The 21,120-nt window shown below is 38.4% G+C and overlaps 1 protein-coding gene across 1 annotated transcript in view; it reads right to left on the minus strand.

The window, feature by feature from the left end:
* Positions 1-685: 685 nt before the first annotated feature.
* GLT6D1 (glycosyltransferase 6 domain containing 1) overlaps positions 686-21,120 on the minus strand; it is a 32,310-nt gene continuing 11,875 nt past the window's right edge. The window contains exons 5-7 of the mRNA XM_077129456.1: positions 14,003-14,050; positions 1,983-2,120; positions 686-1,550 (exon numbers count right to left, since the gene is read on the minus strand). Coding sequence (XP_076985571.1) covers positions 881-1,550; positions 1,983-2,120; positions 14,003-14,050 — 856 coding nt within the window. The 3' untranslated portion in view covers positions 686-880. The remainder of the gene's footprint in view (positions 1,551-1,982; positions 2,121-14,002; positions 14,051-21,120) is intronic.

A 21,120-nucleotide genomic window follows, 5' to 3' on the forward strand; every position in this document is an offset into this window, starting at 1 on the left:
CAGGCCATGTCTTCCTGTCCTCAACTATCATGACCCCTGAGCATGACTCCCTGTGACTCTTGTACTTTTTTGTTTGTTTTCTGTTTTTTGTTTTTGCATGGGCAGGTACTGGGAATCGAACCCGGGTCTCCAGAATGGCAGGAGAAAACTCTGCCTGCTGAGCCACCGTGGCCTGCCCACTCTTGTACTTTTGAACTTGCCAAAGAAATGTTTATGAACCATCTCATCTTCCCTTCTATGCTGTTGGCTCTTCAAAGCACAATTATGGTGTTTTGTTTTATGTTTTAATTTCCTACCCCTGACTGCACCTAGCCTAGTGCTTTTGCCATGCAACCTGGGAAATATATATATTTTAAAAGTAGTAAGGTGCCTATAGCTTTTAAATGAACTTAACACCTCTCTTTGTAACAATAAAGTGACATCCATATTTGCCAGGCTGCCTCTATCTCACCCTGTCCAATTGTGGGGATCCCACACAAGCAACATATTAAAACATGCTAATACTAAGGAGTGAGATGAGAAATTCTAATTTTTTCCTTTCTATATAACACTGTTGCCCTTTTGTATATATATATTTTTTTCTCAGCTATATTGGGTGTATTTCCCCATTGAAAAATTTCATCGTCTGCGTCCGAAGTATTTCTACATTTTTAAACAATATATATATAATAACATTAAGGTGTAATTACATTAAGCAATCATCCTTTTATTCTTTATCCTGCATTGGTTGAACTGGATGATTTCAAACTGTAGAGAGAAAAAATTTCTCCTGGAAAGATATAAATTTTTGCATCTCTAAAAACTGGAAAGTTTCAAGATGCCCTGTGTTCATGAGGAATTGTCTGGATTTGCTTCATCGTCTGTAAATTCCATGGCATAATCATAAACTCCTTTCTGAATGTTGTGCTATTTTGACAAACTTAATCTGTGGAGGGAGGCGGAGCATGAGGTCCCAATTATATTCTGGTGATAACAGTTTGGTGGGCTTATTGAGGAAGAAATATTTGTTTAGGTGGCTTTCGAACGTACTGTTGAGCTTATTTTTGTTGTCATGAATCACTCCTTTTATATATTCTTCAATGAGCTTTAAAACCTCCTGGGGTGTGCCACCCAAAATTGAGCCATCATAATAGAAATCTCCTTGGCCAAAGGGGATGCAGGCTGCTGACTGGGGTCTTCTTTCATATGGGTAATTCTTGGTATTTTTAAAATACCACCAAGCATGGAGCTGGGCCACAGACTCACCCAGGGTTTCCACCCCAAAGTCACTGTGGAATATTTGGCTCATGGTCATACTGAAGAGAAACTCTACCTCATTTTGGATGTGCAGTATTATGTGTTCACCCAAAGTCTTCATGCGCACAAGGTTGGGATCATACCACCACCTTTCTGGGCTTATGGTGTAGATTTTGAAGGTTCGAAGAGGATCTGGCTTCACCTCGGGTAGGTTGATGGAGGTGTCCGCCATGATGTAGAAGATGACGTTGTGGCCAGTCATGAAGTGCTTGTTAGCAGAGTGAATGAATGCATCCACATACTCTTCTGCAAACCTGTGAAGCATGCACAGAAAGCAAGATGTTGATTTTGCTGGTGCTAGAAGGCATGCAATTAAACATACCATCTAATATATATGCGTCATGGGCACAGAGGCTGGAGAAGAAGTGCACAGCACTGATTGTACTGGTCAGAGGAAGAGAACACAGTGGGCTGTGGCCTGAGAGAAGCTACAGCATTTGGGAAAAGCTGTTGCAAAAAAAGGGAACAAAATCTAAATGGATTATTAGCAAGAAGATTCCCAAGTAGCATGAAGGACCCAGCTAAGGATGGAGAAAATAACCACTACAAAATCTGTACACATGACAGCTGGAAATAATGATAATAACTCACAATTATTAATTGTCAGGGCTCTTTGGAGGTAGAAAGCCCACAGGTGCTCATCCAGTCTTACATAATGATGAAGGGGAAAGGTCAACAGCACCTACCTTCCCACAGCACAGACAGCCAAGCCCACAGTGACGTTCTGCCTTTGGTGATACTTTTCCAGGACCTGTCGGTTGTAGGTTCCCTCCCATATGATGGGTGCCAGCCAGTCTGTTATGGTAATGACATCAGGGCGCTTTCTGTTAGACAAACAGGAGCCAAGTTAAACAGATACCACTTGATTTAGACCACAGCTGTGGCCTAAGAGGTAAACGCTAAGCTTGGAAGGTGTGGTCCCTGAGGCAGGCACTGTGTTTGGAGCCCAAGACCACCCATTTGGGCCTTCAGTCAATACTGTGCTTAGCCCTGTTCTTCAGGCAAGACGTTAAAGTACAAAAGTGTTGGGTAGGTGCTTAATCTCATGCCCTCCATACAGGGCAGTCAGGCCTGTGCCCAAGGTGGTCCACATCATACAATCTTGCATGTTCATCTCAGGGGACACTTTCATCGAGCTCAACTGCAGCTTAAACTCAGGCAGCTCAGAGTCTGAACATGTCTGTGATCATGACCTAGAGCCAGCATTGTAGGCTCAGTATCACTGCTTCCCTTTGTGTTCTTTGGTTTCCTTCTGTGGTTTTCTCTCTTAGGAAAAAGGGTGCAGCCTTGAGCACAAGCAGCCTGCATGACCAGAACTCAGACACTGAAGGTCACTGAGCCTAATAACTGCTGATAATCAACTTTAATGCGACTCAGCTGAAACTTCTTTGTGGCCAGGTTTCAAATCTCTGCCATATACGGCACTCCCCTTCCTCTTGTTTTTGTGGATCATTGATTTCCATTTCCCAACTGGCTACTATCAAGAAAGAGCTGTCTCCTGTTAGTAAGTCCCAAATTAAACTCAAAAGGAACTTTTTGCCTGGTGCATTCTCTGGTCTCAGGCTTGAGCTGGGCTGGAACATTTGGTGAGCCAGCGAGGAGACCAAAGAGTGGCAGGCTATAATAGGCATGAGTATTGTGAAAGGAGACTCCCTGGAGAGAACCTTGGAATAGCCTGCAATGTCCATGTTGGGGAGGGGTGGTGACTACTCTCTTAGATGAATGGCAGCCACCAAAGAGGTATGGAGATGCTTATGATTCCCCAGCTGAACCAATAGCTGTCCTGCAACAGACCACAGGACAAATGGGATTTCATAAGAACAAAGAAAGTCACCAAGTTGCTACTGCTGTGCCCTGGCCACTTCTGGAAGCTGTGCTGTCAGCTAGGGAAGAGGCCATAAAGGCATTATAAAGTGGCAGTTCACTGCCAGGAGGAGGAACTTAAGTTAAAGAATATGTGAGCTGTTCAAGTGGAGTTGAATGGTGCTTTTTTTTCTTTTTCTTCATTTTTTTAAATTGTGAAATGTAACATATATACAAAAAAGCAATAAATTTCCAAATACATTTTAACAAGTAGTTATAGAACAAATTTTAGAATTTCATTTGGGTTACAGTTCCACAATTTTGCACTTTTTTCTTTTAGCTGCTCCAAGACACTGGGGACCAACAAAAATATCAATATAATGATTCAGCAGTGATACTCATTTGTTAAGTCCTATCTTCTCTGTAAAACTCCCCCTTCTCTTTAAATAACTAATATGCATAAAGTCAATAAATCTCAAAGTTCATCACAACAATTAGTTGTAGAACAGATTTCAGAGTTTAGTATGTGTTAAAATTCCACAATTGTAAGTTTTTATTTCTAGCTGCTCTAAGGTACAGGCTAAAAGAAATGTCAGCATAATGATTCAGCATTCATACTCATTTGTTAACCCCAATCTTCTCTGTATAACTCCATCATCACCTCTGATCTTTCTCACACTCTTTAAGGGTCTTTGGGCTATTCCCATTCTAACTTTTTCATATTGGAAAGGGATGCTGACACTATGGGATAAGGGGATGGAAGTAGTTGATGTTCTGGAAAGGCCAGCCCCTCTGCATTTCAGGACTAATCTTGTTCAGGGAGCCATCTGGAGGTTGTAGGTTTTAGAGAGCTACACTAGTGCATGGAACCTTTGTAAAATCTTTCATGATGTCCTAGGTATTCTTTATGATTGGCAGGCATGATTTAGATTGGGGTTTGGTAAGATATGATAGGTAGCAATGTCTAACTAAAGCATGTGTAAGAGTGACCTCCAGAGTAGCCTCTTAACTCTATTTGAACTCTCCCAGTCACTGTTACCTTATTTGTTACACTTCTTTTCCCTCTTTTTGTCAGGATGGCATTGTTGATCCCACATTGCCAGGGCCAGACTCATCCCTGGGAGTCATCTCCCACGCTGCCAGGGAGATTTTCACCCCTGGATGTCATGTCCCACATGGGGGGAGGGCAATGATTTGAGAAGGGCTACATCTGAGCAACTAAAGAAGTCCTCATAAGATGACCCAGGCATAGCTACAGGTAGGCTAAGCTTCTCTGCTACATACATAAGCTTCATAAGAGTAAGCCTCAAGATCAAGGGCTTGGCCTATTTATTTGGGTGTCCCTAATGTTTGATACAGTATTTTTTATCCCATCCTTCAAAGGACTTTGCCAATACTTTTTGATTATCTCCTTAATATACTCTGGGATATATCCAGGCATTACATTAAACTATAAGGATTAAAGGCCCTCATTCTTATTCTGGGGTCCCTGTGTTTGGATTGTTTAAATGCTCTATCCAGAACAGGTTGAGTTAGATTATGTGCTACAGAAAATTTAAGTTCTGGACATAATAAAACTTTCTTTCTTTAGTCCAAAAGAGTAGGTAAAGTTCTAAAATACAGGCAATGTTTTCCTTATCCCTGTGTTTCTTAAACCCAACCCTATCAGCTTCATTCTTGCTTCTAAACACCAGGTTATACATGTAGAAAACAGCCCCTCAAAATCCAGAAATAACAATTGCCCCTCCAGACTAAATGTGTCTGCTATAAGAGCTTACAATCTAGGCTCCAGTTTTCTTCTAAGTATTTTCTAAATGGGATCATACAATATTTGCTCTTTTGTTTCTGGCTTATTTTGCCTCACCACATGTCCCATGAGTTCATACACATCATTGCATGCATCACAACTCTGCTCCTTTTTGTAGCACCACCATGTTCGATCATATGTTTAAGCCATCATTTGCCAATCTACTTCTCAGTCAGTGCATTTTTCAGCCACCTGCATCTACTAGGCCTCATGCATAATGTCCAAAGTCAAAAGCCCATCAAAACTCTCAATTTTAGATCATTTCATTGTCCCCAAGAGAAAGATAACCAAAAAACACACCCTCACCAAACAAAGAATAGAAACATCCCCCAACTCTTGCACTCCCCCCATTATGCAACCCTGGTATTGCTGTGAAACTGTTGATGTTTCCTGCTAAACATAGCCCATAGCATGCAACATTTTCCCCTAGACCCCCCAAGTTATACACTCTTCATATAAGAATCATGGCTTTGCAGTAGTTCATGCAAGAACTTATTTACCTCTGTAGTGCTAATTGGTGGGACACATGAGTCTATACAACCCTTTTCAATCATGTTCATCTTCAATATGGTAATATTACTTATAGACCCTATAGTGAACTGTCTTTACTTCTATCTATTCCCTTGCCTTAAGTTCAACCTCATTAGCAAACTGTTCATCATCTCAAGTGTCTTTGTATCTCTAAGTCCCCTATATTCTGTATTATAAGTCTCTGATTTTACCTTTACCGTGGTATAAAAGTGGAGTCACACAGTATCTATCCTTTTGTGTCTGGCTTATTTCACTCAGCATTATGTCCTCAAGGCTCATCCAACCTGCCATGTGGGTCAGGACATAATTTTGTCTTCTTGCTGAATAATATTCCATCGTATGTATATACACATTTTGTTAATCCACTCGTCTGTGATGGGCACTTGAATTGTTTCCAACTTTTAGCGATTGGGAATAGTACTGCTATAAACATAAGCATGCAAGTTTCTGTTTGTGTCGTTGCTTTCAGCTCTTCAAGGTATATGCCGAGTAGTGGTATTGCCAGGTCATAGGGCAATTCGATATTTAGTTTTTTGAGGAACCACCAGATTTTCTTCCATAGCAGCTGTACCATTATATATTCCCACCAGCAGTGCATAAGTGTCCCAATTTCTCCACATCCTCTCCAATATTGCAGTTTCATGTTTGTTTATAGCAACCATTCTTACAGGTGTAGAAGTTGTAACTCATTGTAGTCTTGATCTGCATTTTCCTTATAGCTAATGAAAATGAACATCTCTTCATGTGCTTTTTAGCCATCTGTATTTGCTCCTCAGAAAAAAAGTCTATTCATATCTTTAGCCCACTTTATAATTGGGTTGCTTGTTCTTTTGTTGTTGAGTTGTATGATTTCTTCATGTACACAGGATATCAAATGTTTGTCTGATGTGTAACTTCCAAATATTTTCTCCCATTGAGTTGGTTGTCTCTTCACCTTTTTGATCAAGTCTTTTGAGGCATAAAAGCATTTGATTTGGAGGAGTTCCCATTTATCTATTTTTCCTTTTGTTGTTTGTACTTTGGGTGAAAAGTATAAGAAGTTACCTCCTATTACTAGGTCTTAAAGATGCTTCCCTACATTTTTTTCTAGGAGCTTTATCATACTGATTATTATATTTACATGTTTGATCTAATTTGAGTTCATTTTTGTACAGGGTGTAAGGTAAGGGTCCTTTTATTTTCTTTAATTTATGAAACATAACCACATACAAACACAAACATTGTTACCATATGATCATTCCATTCTTGTTATATAATCAATAACTCACAATATCATCACATAGTTTATATTCATCATGATCACTTCTTAGAACATTTGCATCAATTCAGAAAAAGAAATTTAAAAAAAGAAAAAATTCATAATACCATACCCCTTACCCCTCCCTTTCATTGACCACTAGCATTTCAATCTACTAAATTTATTTTAACATTTGTTCCCCCTATTATTTATTTATTTTTAATCCATATGTTTTATTCATCTGTCAATAAAGTAGATAAAAGGAGCATCAGACACAAGGTTTTCACAATCACACAGTCACATTGTGACAGCTATATCATTATCCAATCATCTTCAAGAAACATGGCTACTGGAACACAGGTCCACATTTTCAGGCAGTTCCCTCCAGCCTCTCCATTACACCTTAACTAAAAAGGTGATATCTATAGAATGTGTAAGAATAACCTCCAGGATAACCTCTCACCTCTGTTTGGAATCTCTCAGTCATTGACACTTTATTTTGTCTCATTTCACTCTTCCCCCTTTTGGTCTAAAAGGTTTTCTCAATCCCTTGATGCTGAGTCTCAGCTCATTCTAGGATTTCTGTCCCACATTGCCAGGAAGGTCCACACCCCTGGGAGTAATGTTGCATGAAGAGAGGGAGAGGGCAGTGAGTTTGCTTGGTGTGTTGGCTGAGAGAGAGAGAGGCCACATCTAAGCAACAAAAGAGGTTCTCTGGGGTTGGCTCTTAGGCCTAATTTTAAGTAGGCTTGGCCTATTTTGTGGGGTTAAGTTTCAAATGAACAAATCCCAAGATTGGGGGCTCAGCCTATTGTTTTGGTTGTCCCCACTGTTTGTGAGAATATCAAGAAAGGGTCCTTTTTTATTTTTTGCCGCTGATATCCTGTTCTCCCATGCCCAGTTCAGTGGACTTGAGGGCCTTGTCAAAGATCAATTGACCACAGATTTGGTGGTCTATTTCTGCCCTCTTGATTTCATTCTATTGGTCAATATTTCTATCTTTGTGCCAGTACCATGCTGTTTTCATTACTGTGGCTTTATAACAAGTTTTTAAATCAGGTGGTATTAATCCTCCCACTTCATTCTCCCCTTTTAGGATGCTTTTAGCTATTTGGGGTGTCTTTGCCTTCCAGATGAATTTGGTGACTAGCTTTTCCAAGTCTTCAAAGTATGTTGTTGGAATTTTGATTGATACGTCACTGAATCTGTAGATAAATTTGGGTAGAAATGACATCTTAACTATATTTAACCTTCCTATCCATGATCATGGAATGTCTTTCCACCTATTTAGATTTTCTTTGATTTCTTTTAACAATGTTATGTAGTTCTCTGCGTACACATCCTTTACATCCCTAGTTAAGTTCATTCCTAGATACTTGATTCTTTCAGTTGCTATTTTGAATGGAATTTTTTCCTTAATTGACTCCTCAGGTCATTATTTGCATACAGAAACATTACTGATTTTTGCACATTAATTTTATAAGCTGCCAACTTGTTGAATTTGTTTATTAGCTCAACTAACTTTGTTGTTGATTTCAGTATTTTTCAAGTATAGTATCATATTACCTGCAAATAATGAAGTTTTATTTCTTCCTTTCCAATTTGGATGCCTTTTATTTCTTTCTCTTACTTGATTGCTCTCGCTAGAACATCTAGTACAATACTGAATAATAGTGATGACAGAGAGCATCTTTGTCTCATTCCCAATCTTAGGGGGAAAGCCTTCAGCCTCTCACCATTGAGTATGATGCTGGGTATGGGTTTTTCATATATGCCTCGTGTCATGTTGAGGGAGTTACCTTTGATTCCTACCCTTTATGTTTTTACCAGAAAAAGATGTTGAATTTTGTCAAATGCTTTTTCAGCATTAATCAAGATAGTCATATGATTTTTCCCTTTTGATTTGTTAATATGCTGTATTAAATTAATTGATTTTGGGGAGTTGAACCATCCTTGCATCCCTGCTATAAACCTCACTTGGTCATGGTGTATAAAATTCTTTTAATGTGTTGCTGGATTTGATTTGCTAGTATTTTGCTGAGAATCTTTGTATTTATGTTCTTTAGGGAAATTGATCTGTAGTTTTCCTTTCTTGTAGCATTTTTACCTGGTTTTGGTATTAAAGTGAGGTTAGCTTCAAAAAAATGAGTCAAGTAATGTTTCTTTTCCCGCAATTTTTTGGAAAAGTTTAAGCACGATTGGTGTTGTACTTTTTGGAATGTTTGATAAAATTCCCCTGTGAAACCATGTGGTCTTGGGTTTTTTATATAGGAAGATTTCTGATGACTGATTGAATCTCTACTTTTGATTGGTTTGTTGAGCTCTTCTGATTTTTCTTGAGTCAGTGTAGCTTTTTTCTGTTTCCAGGAATTTGTCCATTTCACCTAATTTGTCTAGTTTGTTAGCATATAGTTGTTCATAATATCCTCTTATGATTTGTTTTATTTCTTCAAGGTCTTTGGTAATGACTCCCCACTCACATTTCTGATTTTGTTTATTTACATCCTCTTTTTTCCTTTGTCAGCCTTGCTAGTGGCCCATCAGTTTTACTAATTTTCTCAAAGAACCAATGTTTGGTTTTATGGATGGTTTCTATTGCGCTTTTGTTCTCCCATTCATTTAACTCTGCTTTAATTTTTGTTATTTCTCTTCTTCTATTTGCTTTAGGGTTAGTTTTCTGTTCTTTCTCATGTTCCTCCAGGTGAGCAGTTAAGTCTTCAATTTTTGCTCTTTCTTGTTTTTTAATATAGACATTTAGGGCAATAAATTTCCCTCTCAGCACAGCCTTTGCCACATTCCATCAGTTCTGATATGTTGTATTCTCACTTTCATTAATCTGCAGATAGCTACTGATTTCTCTAGCAATTTCTTCTTGACCCACTCATTGTTTAAGCATGCATTATTTAATCACATATATTTGTAAAAGTTCTTGTTCTTTGGTGGTTGTTGATTTCCAGCTTCACTTCATTATGATCAGAGAAAGTGCTTTGAATAATTTCAGTGTTTTTAAATTTATAAAGAACTTTTTTGTGCCCCAGCATATGATCTATCCTGGAGAGTGTTCCATGGACACTGGAAAAGAATGTATTTTCTGGTGTTTTGGGGTATAACAACCTATATATGTCTGTTAGGTCTAATTCATTTACCAAATTGTTTAAGTTCTCTATTCCCACTTTAACCCTCTGTCTGGTTGTTCTGTCTATAGAGGAGAGAGGTATATTGAAGTCTCCTACTATTTTTGTTGAAACGTCTATCGCTCCTTTCAGTTTTGCCAGTATATGCCTCATGTACTTTGGAGTTCCTTGATTGGGAGCATAAACATTTATGATTGTTACTTCTTCTTGATTAACTGTCCCTTTTACTAATATATATAGTGTCCTTCTTTGTCTCTCATGATATCTTTACATTTTAAGTCTGTTTTATCTGATATTAGTATAGCTGCTTTTGCTTTCTTTTGGTTACAGCTTGCATGGAACATCTTTTTCCATCCTTTCACTTTCAATCTATTTGTATCCTTGTGTCCAAGATGAGTCTCTTGTAAACAGCATATAACTGAATTATATGTCTTAATCCATTCTGTGAATCTGTATCTTTTAATTGATGTTTAGTCTGTTAACATTCAAAGTTATTACTGTAAAGGCATTTCTTGAATCCACCATCTTTTTCTTTGGATTTTATTTGTCAGATCTATATGTTTTTTTCCTTTTCCTTGTATCTCTTTTTATCCTTTAGGTTACCCTTACTGGTACTCTCCAATTCTGTGCCCTCCTCCAGACCTCTCTCTCCTGCCTTTTTTTTCCAGCCAGCAGAATTTCCTTTAGTAGTTCTTGAAGAGCTGGTGTCTTGTTGACATATTCTCTCAGCCTTTGTTTGTCTGTGAAAATTTTAATCTCTCGGTTTTGATGGACAATTTGGCTGGGTAAAGAATTCTTGGCTAGAAGTCTTTCTCTTCCAGGATCTTAAATGTATCATTCCACTGCCTTCTCGCCTCCATAGTGCCAGTTGAGAAGTCTAAACCAAGTCTTATGTGGCTTCTCTTGCATACAGTAAACTGTATTTCTCTTGCCACTTTCAGAATTTTCTGCTTCTCTTCAACATTTGACAGACTGATTAGCATGTGTATTGGGGTAACTTATTTGGATTTATTCTATTTGAAATTCACTGGGCTCCTTTGATTTGCATATCTATGTCTTTTATAAAGGTTGGGAAGTTTTCCCCCATTATATTCTCAACTAATCTTCCTTTACTCTCCTTTTCTCCTTCTGGAACACCAATGATTCTTATATCTGTGCACTTTATTTTGTCCATCATTTACCTGAGATCCAATTCAAATTTTTCCATCTTTTTTGACATTTGTTCTTTTGTGTGTTCAAAATCAGTTGTCCTGTCCTCTAGTTCACTTATTCTTTCTTCTGCCTCTCCAAATCTTCTGTTGTATGTCTCTAGTATATATTTTATTTACCTACAGCATCTTTAACCTCTGTGATATCTGCTTTTTTTCTATTTGTTCTTTCAAATTCCTCTTTATGCTCTTCTAGTGTCTTTTTGGTCTCCTTTATGTCATTTGCCATCACATTTATTTCATTTAGTAGAGTTGTATGGACATCTGTGATTAGTTGTTCCAAGTCTGTGTCTTTTCTGGTGTTTTAATTTGGTCATTATACTGGGGTGCATCTGTCTGCATCTTCATATGGTTAGTATGCTGGTTTGAAATGATGTAGGTACCATAGAAAAGCCATGTTTTAATCCTAATCCCATTTTGTAACAGCAGCTGTTTCTTCTAATTCCTATTCAGTATTGTATGTTTGAAACTGTAATTAGATCATCTCCCTGGAGACGTGATTTAGTCAAGAGTGGTTGTTAAACTGGATTAGGTAGAAGCATGTCCCCACCCATTTGGGTGGGTCTTGATTAGTTTCTGAAGTCCTGTAAAAGAGGAGACATTTTGGAGAATGAAAGAGATTTTTTTTTTTACATGAGCAGGCACCGGGAATTGAACCCGGATCCTCTGGCATTGCAGGCAAACATTTCTACCTGCTGAGCCACCGTGGCCCACCCAAACTGAAAGAGATTCTGAGAGAGCAGAGAACGATGCAGCCATGAGAAGCAAAGTCCATCAGCCAGCGACCTCTGGAGACAAAGAAGGAAAAATGCCTCCTGGGGAGCTTCATGAAACAGGAAGTCAGGAGAAGAAGCTAGCAGATGACGCCATGTTCACCCTGTGTCCTTCCAGATGAGAGAGGAACCCTGACCATGTTCACCATGTGCCTTTCCAGATGAGAGAGAAACTCTGACTGTGTTCACCATGTGCCCTTCCACTTGAGAGAGACACCCTGAACTTCATCAGCCTTCTCGAACCAAGGTACCTTTCCCTGGATGCCTTAAATTGGACATTTCTATAGGCTTGATTTAATTGGGGCATTTTCTCAACCTTAGAACTGTAAACTAGCAACTTATTAAATTCCCCTTTTTAAAAGTCATTTAGTTTCTGGTATATTGCATTCCAGCAGCTAGCAAACTAGAACAGAGTTTAATATTAATCTATATTATAATTAATTATATCAATTAATATATTATATTTTAATTAATATTAATTAATATTCTTGAATTCTTTCAAAAAATGCTTATATCCATATGTAGATTTTGTCCTTGTTTGCCTTAATTTTAAATTGGGTTATGAAACTTACTGTACAAAAATACAAGCTTCACAATGATTACACTTTATTTAAAATGTCAAAAAATAAAGTATACCATTCAATTGCAAATTTAAAAATTAAAAAAGAAACAAAGTGAAAGAACTTTTGGACATATGCAGAGGTAGTAACACTAAGGAAGACAAAGGAAGTGACTACCTATAAAGGTATTCAGGATATGGCTTCATGTGGGGCAGGTAAGTGATTTTGAGTGAGAGAGGTAGTAGAAGGGGTTTCTAGGTTGTGACGCCCAATCTTGAACTATGAGGAGTTTATACAAGTTTTAAATTTATGGTAATTCACTGACTTGCACAGTTATATTTAGAGTAAATATACATAGTGCTATATATGTGTTATGTTCCACAATAATTTTTTTTTAAGTAGAAGAACAAATGAGGCTATGAAAATCAGGAGTCTGTTAGGTTGAACTGACCTCGGTGGCCAGATTTCTAGGTCAGTCTGACCTGCTGCATTAAATATCTTCTTCCCACATTGGCTGTTTTCCACTTACTTCTGAAATATTGATTGTATTTTCACAAATTAAAGTTTCATTCTGACACACAGCACCTTTTGTTAAAATGCAAATACCCGTGGAAGTTGGTGGGGCTGTCAATCTCTTGTTTCTGGATCTCAGAATTCTAACAAGTCTACAATAATTCATTACATTATGGATTAAATCGGTTTTCCTCAACTAGACAGGAACTTTACCACTTATAACATTGTTTCTGTAGGAATTAAATTCAATTAAATAAACAAGCAAAACAAACAAACAAAAATTCAGCAAATGGTGCTGCAATAACGGATACTCACATGGAAAAATAATGAAATGTCACCCCACCGTACAGCATCCAAAAAAAAAGAATTCAGATTTCAAAACAAGAAATAAAATAAAAATATATAAATGAAAAAGAACTCCCAGAATATGAAATACAAATGATTAGTAAATATATGAAAAGATGCTTTAACTCAATAACGATCACATAAATGCAAATTGTATTGAGATACTTGAACCAACAGGTTTGCCAAGAATAAGAGATGGGGTAATACTTTAGTTTATCCACTGGAGGTAAGAAATAAAATGGCACACTTATTAAAGGTAAATTAGGCCTAAATTACAACTTCAAATATCTGTGTCCTCTGACCTAATGACTCCAGTTAAAGGATTTATCCTTTAACAGTGGACAAAAGTCAGCATTGATACATTATTTAAATATTCTTAAAACTGGAAAGAATCCAAAACCAATAGAGAATTGGTTAAATAAGTTATGCTATACAGTCATTAAATAGAATTCTATGTAACCATTAAAAAGGATGTGTCCCCCGAGTATTGATGACAAAATCAAGAAGATGCATTAGTGGCATTTTCAAGGTGCTTTGGAAGAGATTCCCTCTTTAACCAAATAAACCAGGAAGGTCAGCCCAGGTAGTGTCCAGCTCTCTCATTAATGCCCTGAATTGGCTGATTCTTGATAAATAGACTCTCAGCTTGTATGTAAGTGCCTTAAACATAGAAACCTCCCAGGATAGCTGCAATTTAGTGATGGAAGTAAAAAGCAAAAGAAACAAAAACCTGCCACTTACAAATTGAGTTGTGTGTGTGTGAGAGAGAGAGCACACGGAAATTTTTGTTCTTACCTCGGATTAAACCATTCTGAGAGCTGAAGTTCTCCCGTTTGACGATTCCTAGGTACAAAGGAAGGTCAGATTATTACGAGTAATTCATCTATGATGGTGAAGTTCCTGTGCCCACTTGCCTGGGTGCTGGAGTCCAGTTGTGCTGTCTAGCAAGCTCTGGCCTGCTTGTTATTGAGGACATTTCACAGAAGGATTTAAATCATCAGTCAGTTATTTTATTTATGACTGGCTGCTCCAGACTCCTCACCCAATTGTTTGAGGGTCAGAAAGCCAGAACTGATGATTTCAGAAGTCAGAAAGAAGGCTTTCTATCACCCCTTCAGCCAGCCAGCTTTTCCTGGGGAATTCAGCCTCATCAGCATTTTCAAATTGTGTCCTGCCCTATAGAATTAGGACGTGCCAACTTGCCAATCCCCATGGTCACATTAGCCAATTTCTGTAATAAAAATCCTAATATCTATAGATACATTTACACATCCAGTACATATCCTATGATTCTGTTTCCTTGGAGAGCCCTGACTATTACCGCATTCATTCAACAAATATTGATCCAGCCCCTAGGCTGTGACAGGCACTGTTGGGTGCTGGTCCTCTAACTATGATCATTTAGGTTTTGTCTTGCCCTCAGGAAGCTCAAAGCAGAGAAGACAACACTAATGGATGATCCCAGCCCCTAGGGGTAAGTGTAAGCAGGAAATGCCTGGGCTCGACCGAGCACCTAAGTAGAGCGGTCAACCAAAGCTGGGGTCAAGGGAAGCCACTTGGAGAAGAAATATGTCAGCTGGGTCTAGAAGGGTGCAGGCAGGCCCAGGAAGGGGGAGAGCTGAGGTCATGACTGAAGGCCTAGAGGCAAGAAACAGTGTGGTTCTTAGAGGAGGATTTTTAAAAAATAAAATAAACAGAGCAGATAGGAGGATGTAAATCTGAATAAAATGTAAATTTACTGACCTTGTTTATCAAAAATTAGTAGTTTTGTTCTATCTGATTGAAAAGGGATGGAGCAGGAGTCAAGGTGTTTGTCTTTGATTTTCATTTAAATACTGGATTCATCTACATTTTTATTATGCTTTATTCAGTTGACAAGCTTTTAGATGACTTTCTTTTCACAAGCATAGGCTACTTTGTAAATAAGAAAAATAGGAATGCATCCCTTTCTGACATTATGAGAGGTGTCTTTGGCCATAGATGTTTCATTATGGGATTTCCCAGGACGAGATTCTGTCAAAATCCGAATGGTCCCTTCTAAACTTTGCCTAAAACAAAATGACAAATGGGGAACTTACTAAAAAAGTCATCACTCATTTTGAATATTGGTCTTATTAATTTCTGGACTCCCAGGGAAAGATCAATGAGTAGAACACACACTGGCCACAGTGGATTATCTCCTCATCTAAAGAAAAACATCATCCTCTACAGAGGTACTTAAACCAGCAATGTCAGACCCTGTCCCATATCAGCAGACACAGTTAGGAGATGCACACACACACACACCCATCTGTGGTAGTTAGAGTAGGTTGTCAGCTTGGCCAGGTGAAGGCACCTAGTTCTGTTGCTGTGGCCGTGAGCCAATGGAACGTGAACCTCATCTGTTGCTCATTACATCTGCAGTCGGCTAGGAGGCGTGTCTGCTGCAATGAATGATGTTTGATTTAATTGGCTGGTGCTTAAATGAGAGACTCAACGTAGCACAGCCCAAGCAGCTCAGCATACCTCATCTCAGCACTCGCAGCTCAGCCCAGGCCTTTGGAGATGCAGAAAGGAATCACCCTGGGGAAAGACGTCGGAACCCAGAGGCCTGGAGAGAAGGCCAGCAGAGATTGCCCTGAGCCTTCCCATATAAGAAAGAGCCTCAGATGAAAGTTAGCTGCCTTTCCTCTGAAGAACTATAATTAGCTAAATAAATCCCCTTTTATTGAAAGCCAATCCATCTCTGGTGTGTTGCATTCCAGCAGCTAGCAAACTAGAAGACCATCTAAGCACAATACACTGAATATTTCTGAACTGATACCCCCAGAAATTGAATAGCAGTTCCCTCCAGGTAACTCAGTCTTTGGTTTTCTGTTCCTCTTGCCTGCAGGCAACCATGAGAATCCATTTGTCTCTGGCCAGTGCTGATATAGTGTGCAGGTCATGCAGAAAACAAAGATCCTGGCAGAGACGCCACTTCCATATGAAGGTTGACCAGATGGACTACAGGATGCCCAGGTAAATTTGATTTGCAGAGAGGCAAGGAATAATTTTTTTAGAATATTCCCCAAATATTGCAAGGGGCATATTTGTGCTAAAAAAATGATTCATTGTTTATCTGAATTGCTCTATAGTTATGTTTGTTAAATTGGAGTTTAATAATAACAAATGATTATTATAATAATAATTAATTAATGGTTGTTTATTCTCTAGATAAATGAGGGAAAGGCATTCTAGTTTCGAATTTGAGCAAAAACCTAGTGCAATTTGATCACCAAAATTCTAGAATTCATATCCATTTATGTACTCATTTTGAACCAAGCCATTACTGAGCACCTACTACCTGCCAGTCAGAATGCTAAGTTCCAGGCTACATGACAAATCTGTGCCTTCAGTTCACATCTAATCCATGTGTCTTTCCCTCCAACCTGTCCCACTAGGCACCAAACACCAACGCATGGTGCCTCAGCCATGGGGTAAACTGCTTCTTTCTTTTTATGTTATTGGTTTACTTTATTTCCACTTTTTTTTTAAGAAACTTTATTTTTAGAACAGTTTTAGATTGACATCCATTCCCCCTATTATTGTCTTACATTGGTACACGTGTTACACCCAATGAAGTTATATTGATACATTATTATTAACTAAATTCTTTACTTTATCCATCCGTCCTCGGTTTACACCTAATTTTCTTTTTCTTTTCCAATATCTCACCCAGGATACTGCGTTACATTTAGACCTCTTGTCTCTTTAAGCTCTTCTTGCTTTGACAATTTCCCAGAATTACTTGACCTTTCATTGCAGATGGTGACCCCAAGCACCTGGCCAAGATGGTGTCTTCAGGATTCTCTACTGTAAAGGGAGGCTCCATCCCTCCTTTCCATACTGTGCTCTTTAGAAAGAAGTCTTCATGTGCAGCCCATACTAAAGCCATGGGGAGGTAGCCTCCACCTCCTTGAGGGCTGAGTATCCATATCAATCATTTGGGATTCTTTTGCATGAGGGTTTGGTCCCTTCTCTGCCATTTGTTTATTTACTCAATCATTTATTGATACCAGCATGGACTGGTGGATATTTTATATTTTGGTTTATGATTCATACTACTTTCTTTTGTTCCTCTAATTGTCCCAGTTTTGGCCACTGGGATCTCTTTCAGGTGGCTCCTTGGACACACCCTCATCAATCTGAATTTTTTTCAAGGATTTCCTGGCACTACAAGATGTTCCAGGCTCATTGTGTATATTTCCTGTTCCAGTCCTAGAATCAGCCATTTCTCCAAGGAGCCCTGGTTCCTTTTATGGGAGAAACCAATAGATCTGGGCTTGAGGTGGGCTCATTGCGATGATGTAGATTTGATTGTAAACCAGCCCAGCTGATGGAGTGAGGAATATATGTGTGTATGCTAACCCATGTATATACACATATTTATAAATATGTCTGTATATAACCAGCAATAACATACTGTGCTGATTTGAAACTGTTGTGTACCCCTGAAAAGCCAGTTCTTTTAATCCAATCCTGAGGGTGCAGACCTGTCACTGGGTGGGACCTTTTGATTAGGTTGTTTCCAAGGAGATGTGACCCCACCCATTCAAGATGGGTCTTAATCCATTTGCCAGAGTCCTTTAAGGGAGAGACATTTTTGGAGACAGCTGAGAGAAGATAAAAAAGAAAGAAAACACCAACAGACACATTTTGAAGGGAAAGACCAGCAGACCTCACCATGCGACAGAAAAATCCCAGATGCCAGAAGCTTTTCCTCCGAGAAGGTATCCTCTCATTGGTGCCATAACTTGGATTTTTATGGCCTTGGAACCATACATTTATAATCTAAAAAAATCCTCTTTGAAAAAGTTAGCCCATTTCTGGTAGATTGCATTCTGGCAGCTTTAGCAAACCAAAACACATATTAAGCTAAACAAAAGTTCATACGGATGCCTCCAACCTTAATCCATTAACTCCTGAAACATTCCAGCCTCCTCCCCTTGGTTACCTATGAATTCTGACTCCAACAGTGAGAGCCTGGCTTCCTCCACTCACCATCCATTTTCTTAATTGTTTAACTCCCGTATGCATATATAGTAAGATAGAGTTGCTGGTGTAGATTTATGTGGGGAACAACTTTATCAGCTAGAGCACAGAGCTTATGTGCAGTTCCTTTGCTGTTAATAGTATAAAGTTTCCAAATTTACTTAGGCCAGCACCTTTCCCCCATCCCCTCAGAGAGGTCCGTTCACAACTTTCGTGATACAGTTACATTGTTTTGTCACCACATTCTGCATTCCATCCTGGGGTTCCCCCAACATCCTAAATGATTTTTAAAGTTTTGCATACATTTAAGATTCACACCTTGACCTGTAAGTTTCTATGGGTTTTGACAAATGCATAGGCCATGTATCCACAATTACAGTATTATACAAAATAGTTTAACCACCCTAAAAAATGTCCTGTGCTCTAACTACTCATCCCTCCCCCTACCCCTGCCAAACCCCTGGCACCAATGATTTTCTTATTATCTCTATAGTTTTGCTTTTCCAAAATGCCATATAATTGGAACCATTTGGTGTGTAGACTTTTCAGATTGGCTTCGCTCACTTAGCAACACTCATTTAAGATTCATCCTTGTCCTTTGTGGTTTGATAACTGATTTTTAAATCACCAAATAATATTCCATTATATAAATGTACCACAGTGTGTTTATCCATTCACCTACTGAAGGACATCCAGTTTGGGGTGATTATGAATAAAGCTTATATAAACATTTGCTCGAAGGTTTAATTCTGGTAAAATATGTGTAATGTGAAAATCATTTTAACCAGTTTAAGTGGACAGTTGTTTGACATTAAGTACATTGACAATACTGTGTAAAAGTTACATAGTAACTTTCCAGAAAAAATAGTCTATTTCCAAAAAATTTTACCATCTCAAACCAAAACTCAAACTCAGTTAGCAATAACTCCCAGTACCCCTTCCCACCACTCCTGGTAACCACTATTCTGCTTTCTATCTCTATAAATTTGCTTCATATAAAAGAAATTATTTACTGTGCAAATTTTTGCACATTATTTTACTGAACATGATGTCTTCAAGTACTCATCCATGTTGTAATATGCACTAGAAGTTTGTTTCCTCTTTGTTTTATTTTATTTTGTTTATTAGAGAAGTTGGGGGGTTATAGAATAATCAGCTTTTCTTTTTGCAGTTGATTAATATTCACTGTATGGATACAGCATATTTTGTTTATTCATCTTTTGTTGGACACCTGGATTGCTTCCACCTTTTGGCTATTGTGAATAATGCTGCAAAGAACACTGGTGCAGAAATATCTGAGTCCCTGCTTTCAATTCTTGGGATACATACCCAGGAGTAGAATTGTCAGGTCATTTCATAATTCTATGTTTAACTTTCTGAGGAAAGTCAAACAAAAAAGCCAAACAGTTTCCCACAGTGGTTGTACAATTTCGCAGTCCCACCAACAATGGACAAGGGTTCCAATTTCTCCACATCCTCACCAAAAATTGTTATTTTCAGCATTTTTAAAAATAATGACCATGTATGTGGGTGTAAAGTAATATCTAGTAGTTTTAATTCACATTTCTTTAAAGGCTAATGATATTGAGCATCTTTTCACATACTTATTGGTCATTTTGAATATGTTCTTTGGAGAAATGTCTATTCAAAGCCTTGGCCCATTTTTAATTGGATTGCTTCATCTTTTTAATGAGTGTTGCAGGAGTTCTTTATATATTCTGGTTATTAAATGCTTACAGATATATGCTTGCCAAATATTTCGGCCATTTTGTAGGTTGTCTTTTCATATTCTTGATAATGTCCTTTGATGCACAAAAGTTTTTAATTTTGATGAACTACATTATATATACATTTTTTCTTTTGTTGTTTGTGTTTTGGGGGTAAAATCTAAAAATTCATTGCTGACTACTAGGTCCTGAAGATATTTTTCCATGTTTTTGTAGTAGTTAGGTACAGGGGTGAAGTTGGCCAGGTGATGGTGCCCAGTTGTTCTGTTGCTGAGAACATAAAGCATCAGCATGTGAACTTCATCTATGGCTGATGCCATCTGCACTGGCTAAGGGGAGTGCCTTCCACAATGAACAAGGCTTAGAAGGAGGAGCAGATTAGCACAACACAACTCAGTACAGCTCAGCTCAGCGCTCAGAGCCAACACAGACCTAGACGTTTGAAGATTCAGAAGGGTAACGCTCCAGGGAAAACCATTTGAACCCAGAAGCCGGGAGAGACGGCCAGCAGATGTTGCCGTGTACCTTGCCATGTGACAGAGAAACCCAGATGAAAGCCAGCTGCTTTTCCTCCAAAGAACCATAAATATTTAACTAAATAAATCCCCTTTATAAAAGCCAACCTAGGGGGTGCAAGATTGGCTTCTTTTTTTTTCAGTGGTAGAATTCTTGCCTGCCACGCGGGAGACTTGGGTTCGATTCCCATTACATGCACCTCTCAAAAAAAACAAACAAGTGAAACAATCAAACAAAACACGAACAAAAATTCAACAAATGGTGCTGCAATAATAGGACACTCACATGGAAAAATAATGCAATGTGACCCCACCATACAGCATACAAAAAAAAGCCAATCTATTTCTGGAGTACTGCATTCCAGCAGTTTTAGCAAACTAAAACTGTTTTCTTGTAAGTGTTTTATAATATTACCTCTTCTATCTAGATCACTGATACATTTTGAATTCATTTTTTTTGTATACGTTAAGAGAGATGGGTTCACCTTCGTTCTTTTGGGTGTGTTTTTCCAGTTGTCCCAGCCCCATTTTTTGAAGAGATTATTATTTCCCCATTGGATGGACTTGGCACCTTTGCCAAAAATCAATTGGCTATAGAAGTGTGGGCTACCTCTGGACTTTGAATTTTATTCCACTGGTCTCTATATCTGTCCGTATT

This window comes from Tamandua tetradactyla, chromosome 2 (assembly GCF_023851605.1).
Source record: "Tamandua tetradactyla isolate mTamTet1 chromosome 2, mTamTet1.pri, whole genome shotgun sequence".
NCBI classification, from domain to species: domain Eukaryota; kingdom Metazoa; phylum Chordata; class Mammalia; order Pilosa; family Myrmecophagidae; genus Tamandua; species Tamandua tetradactyla.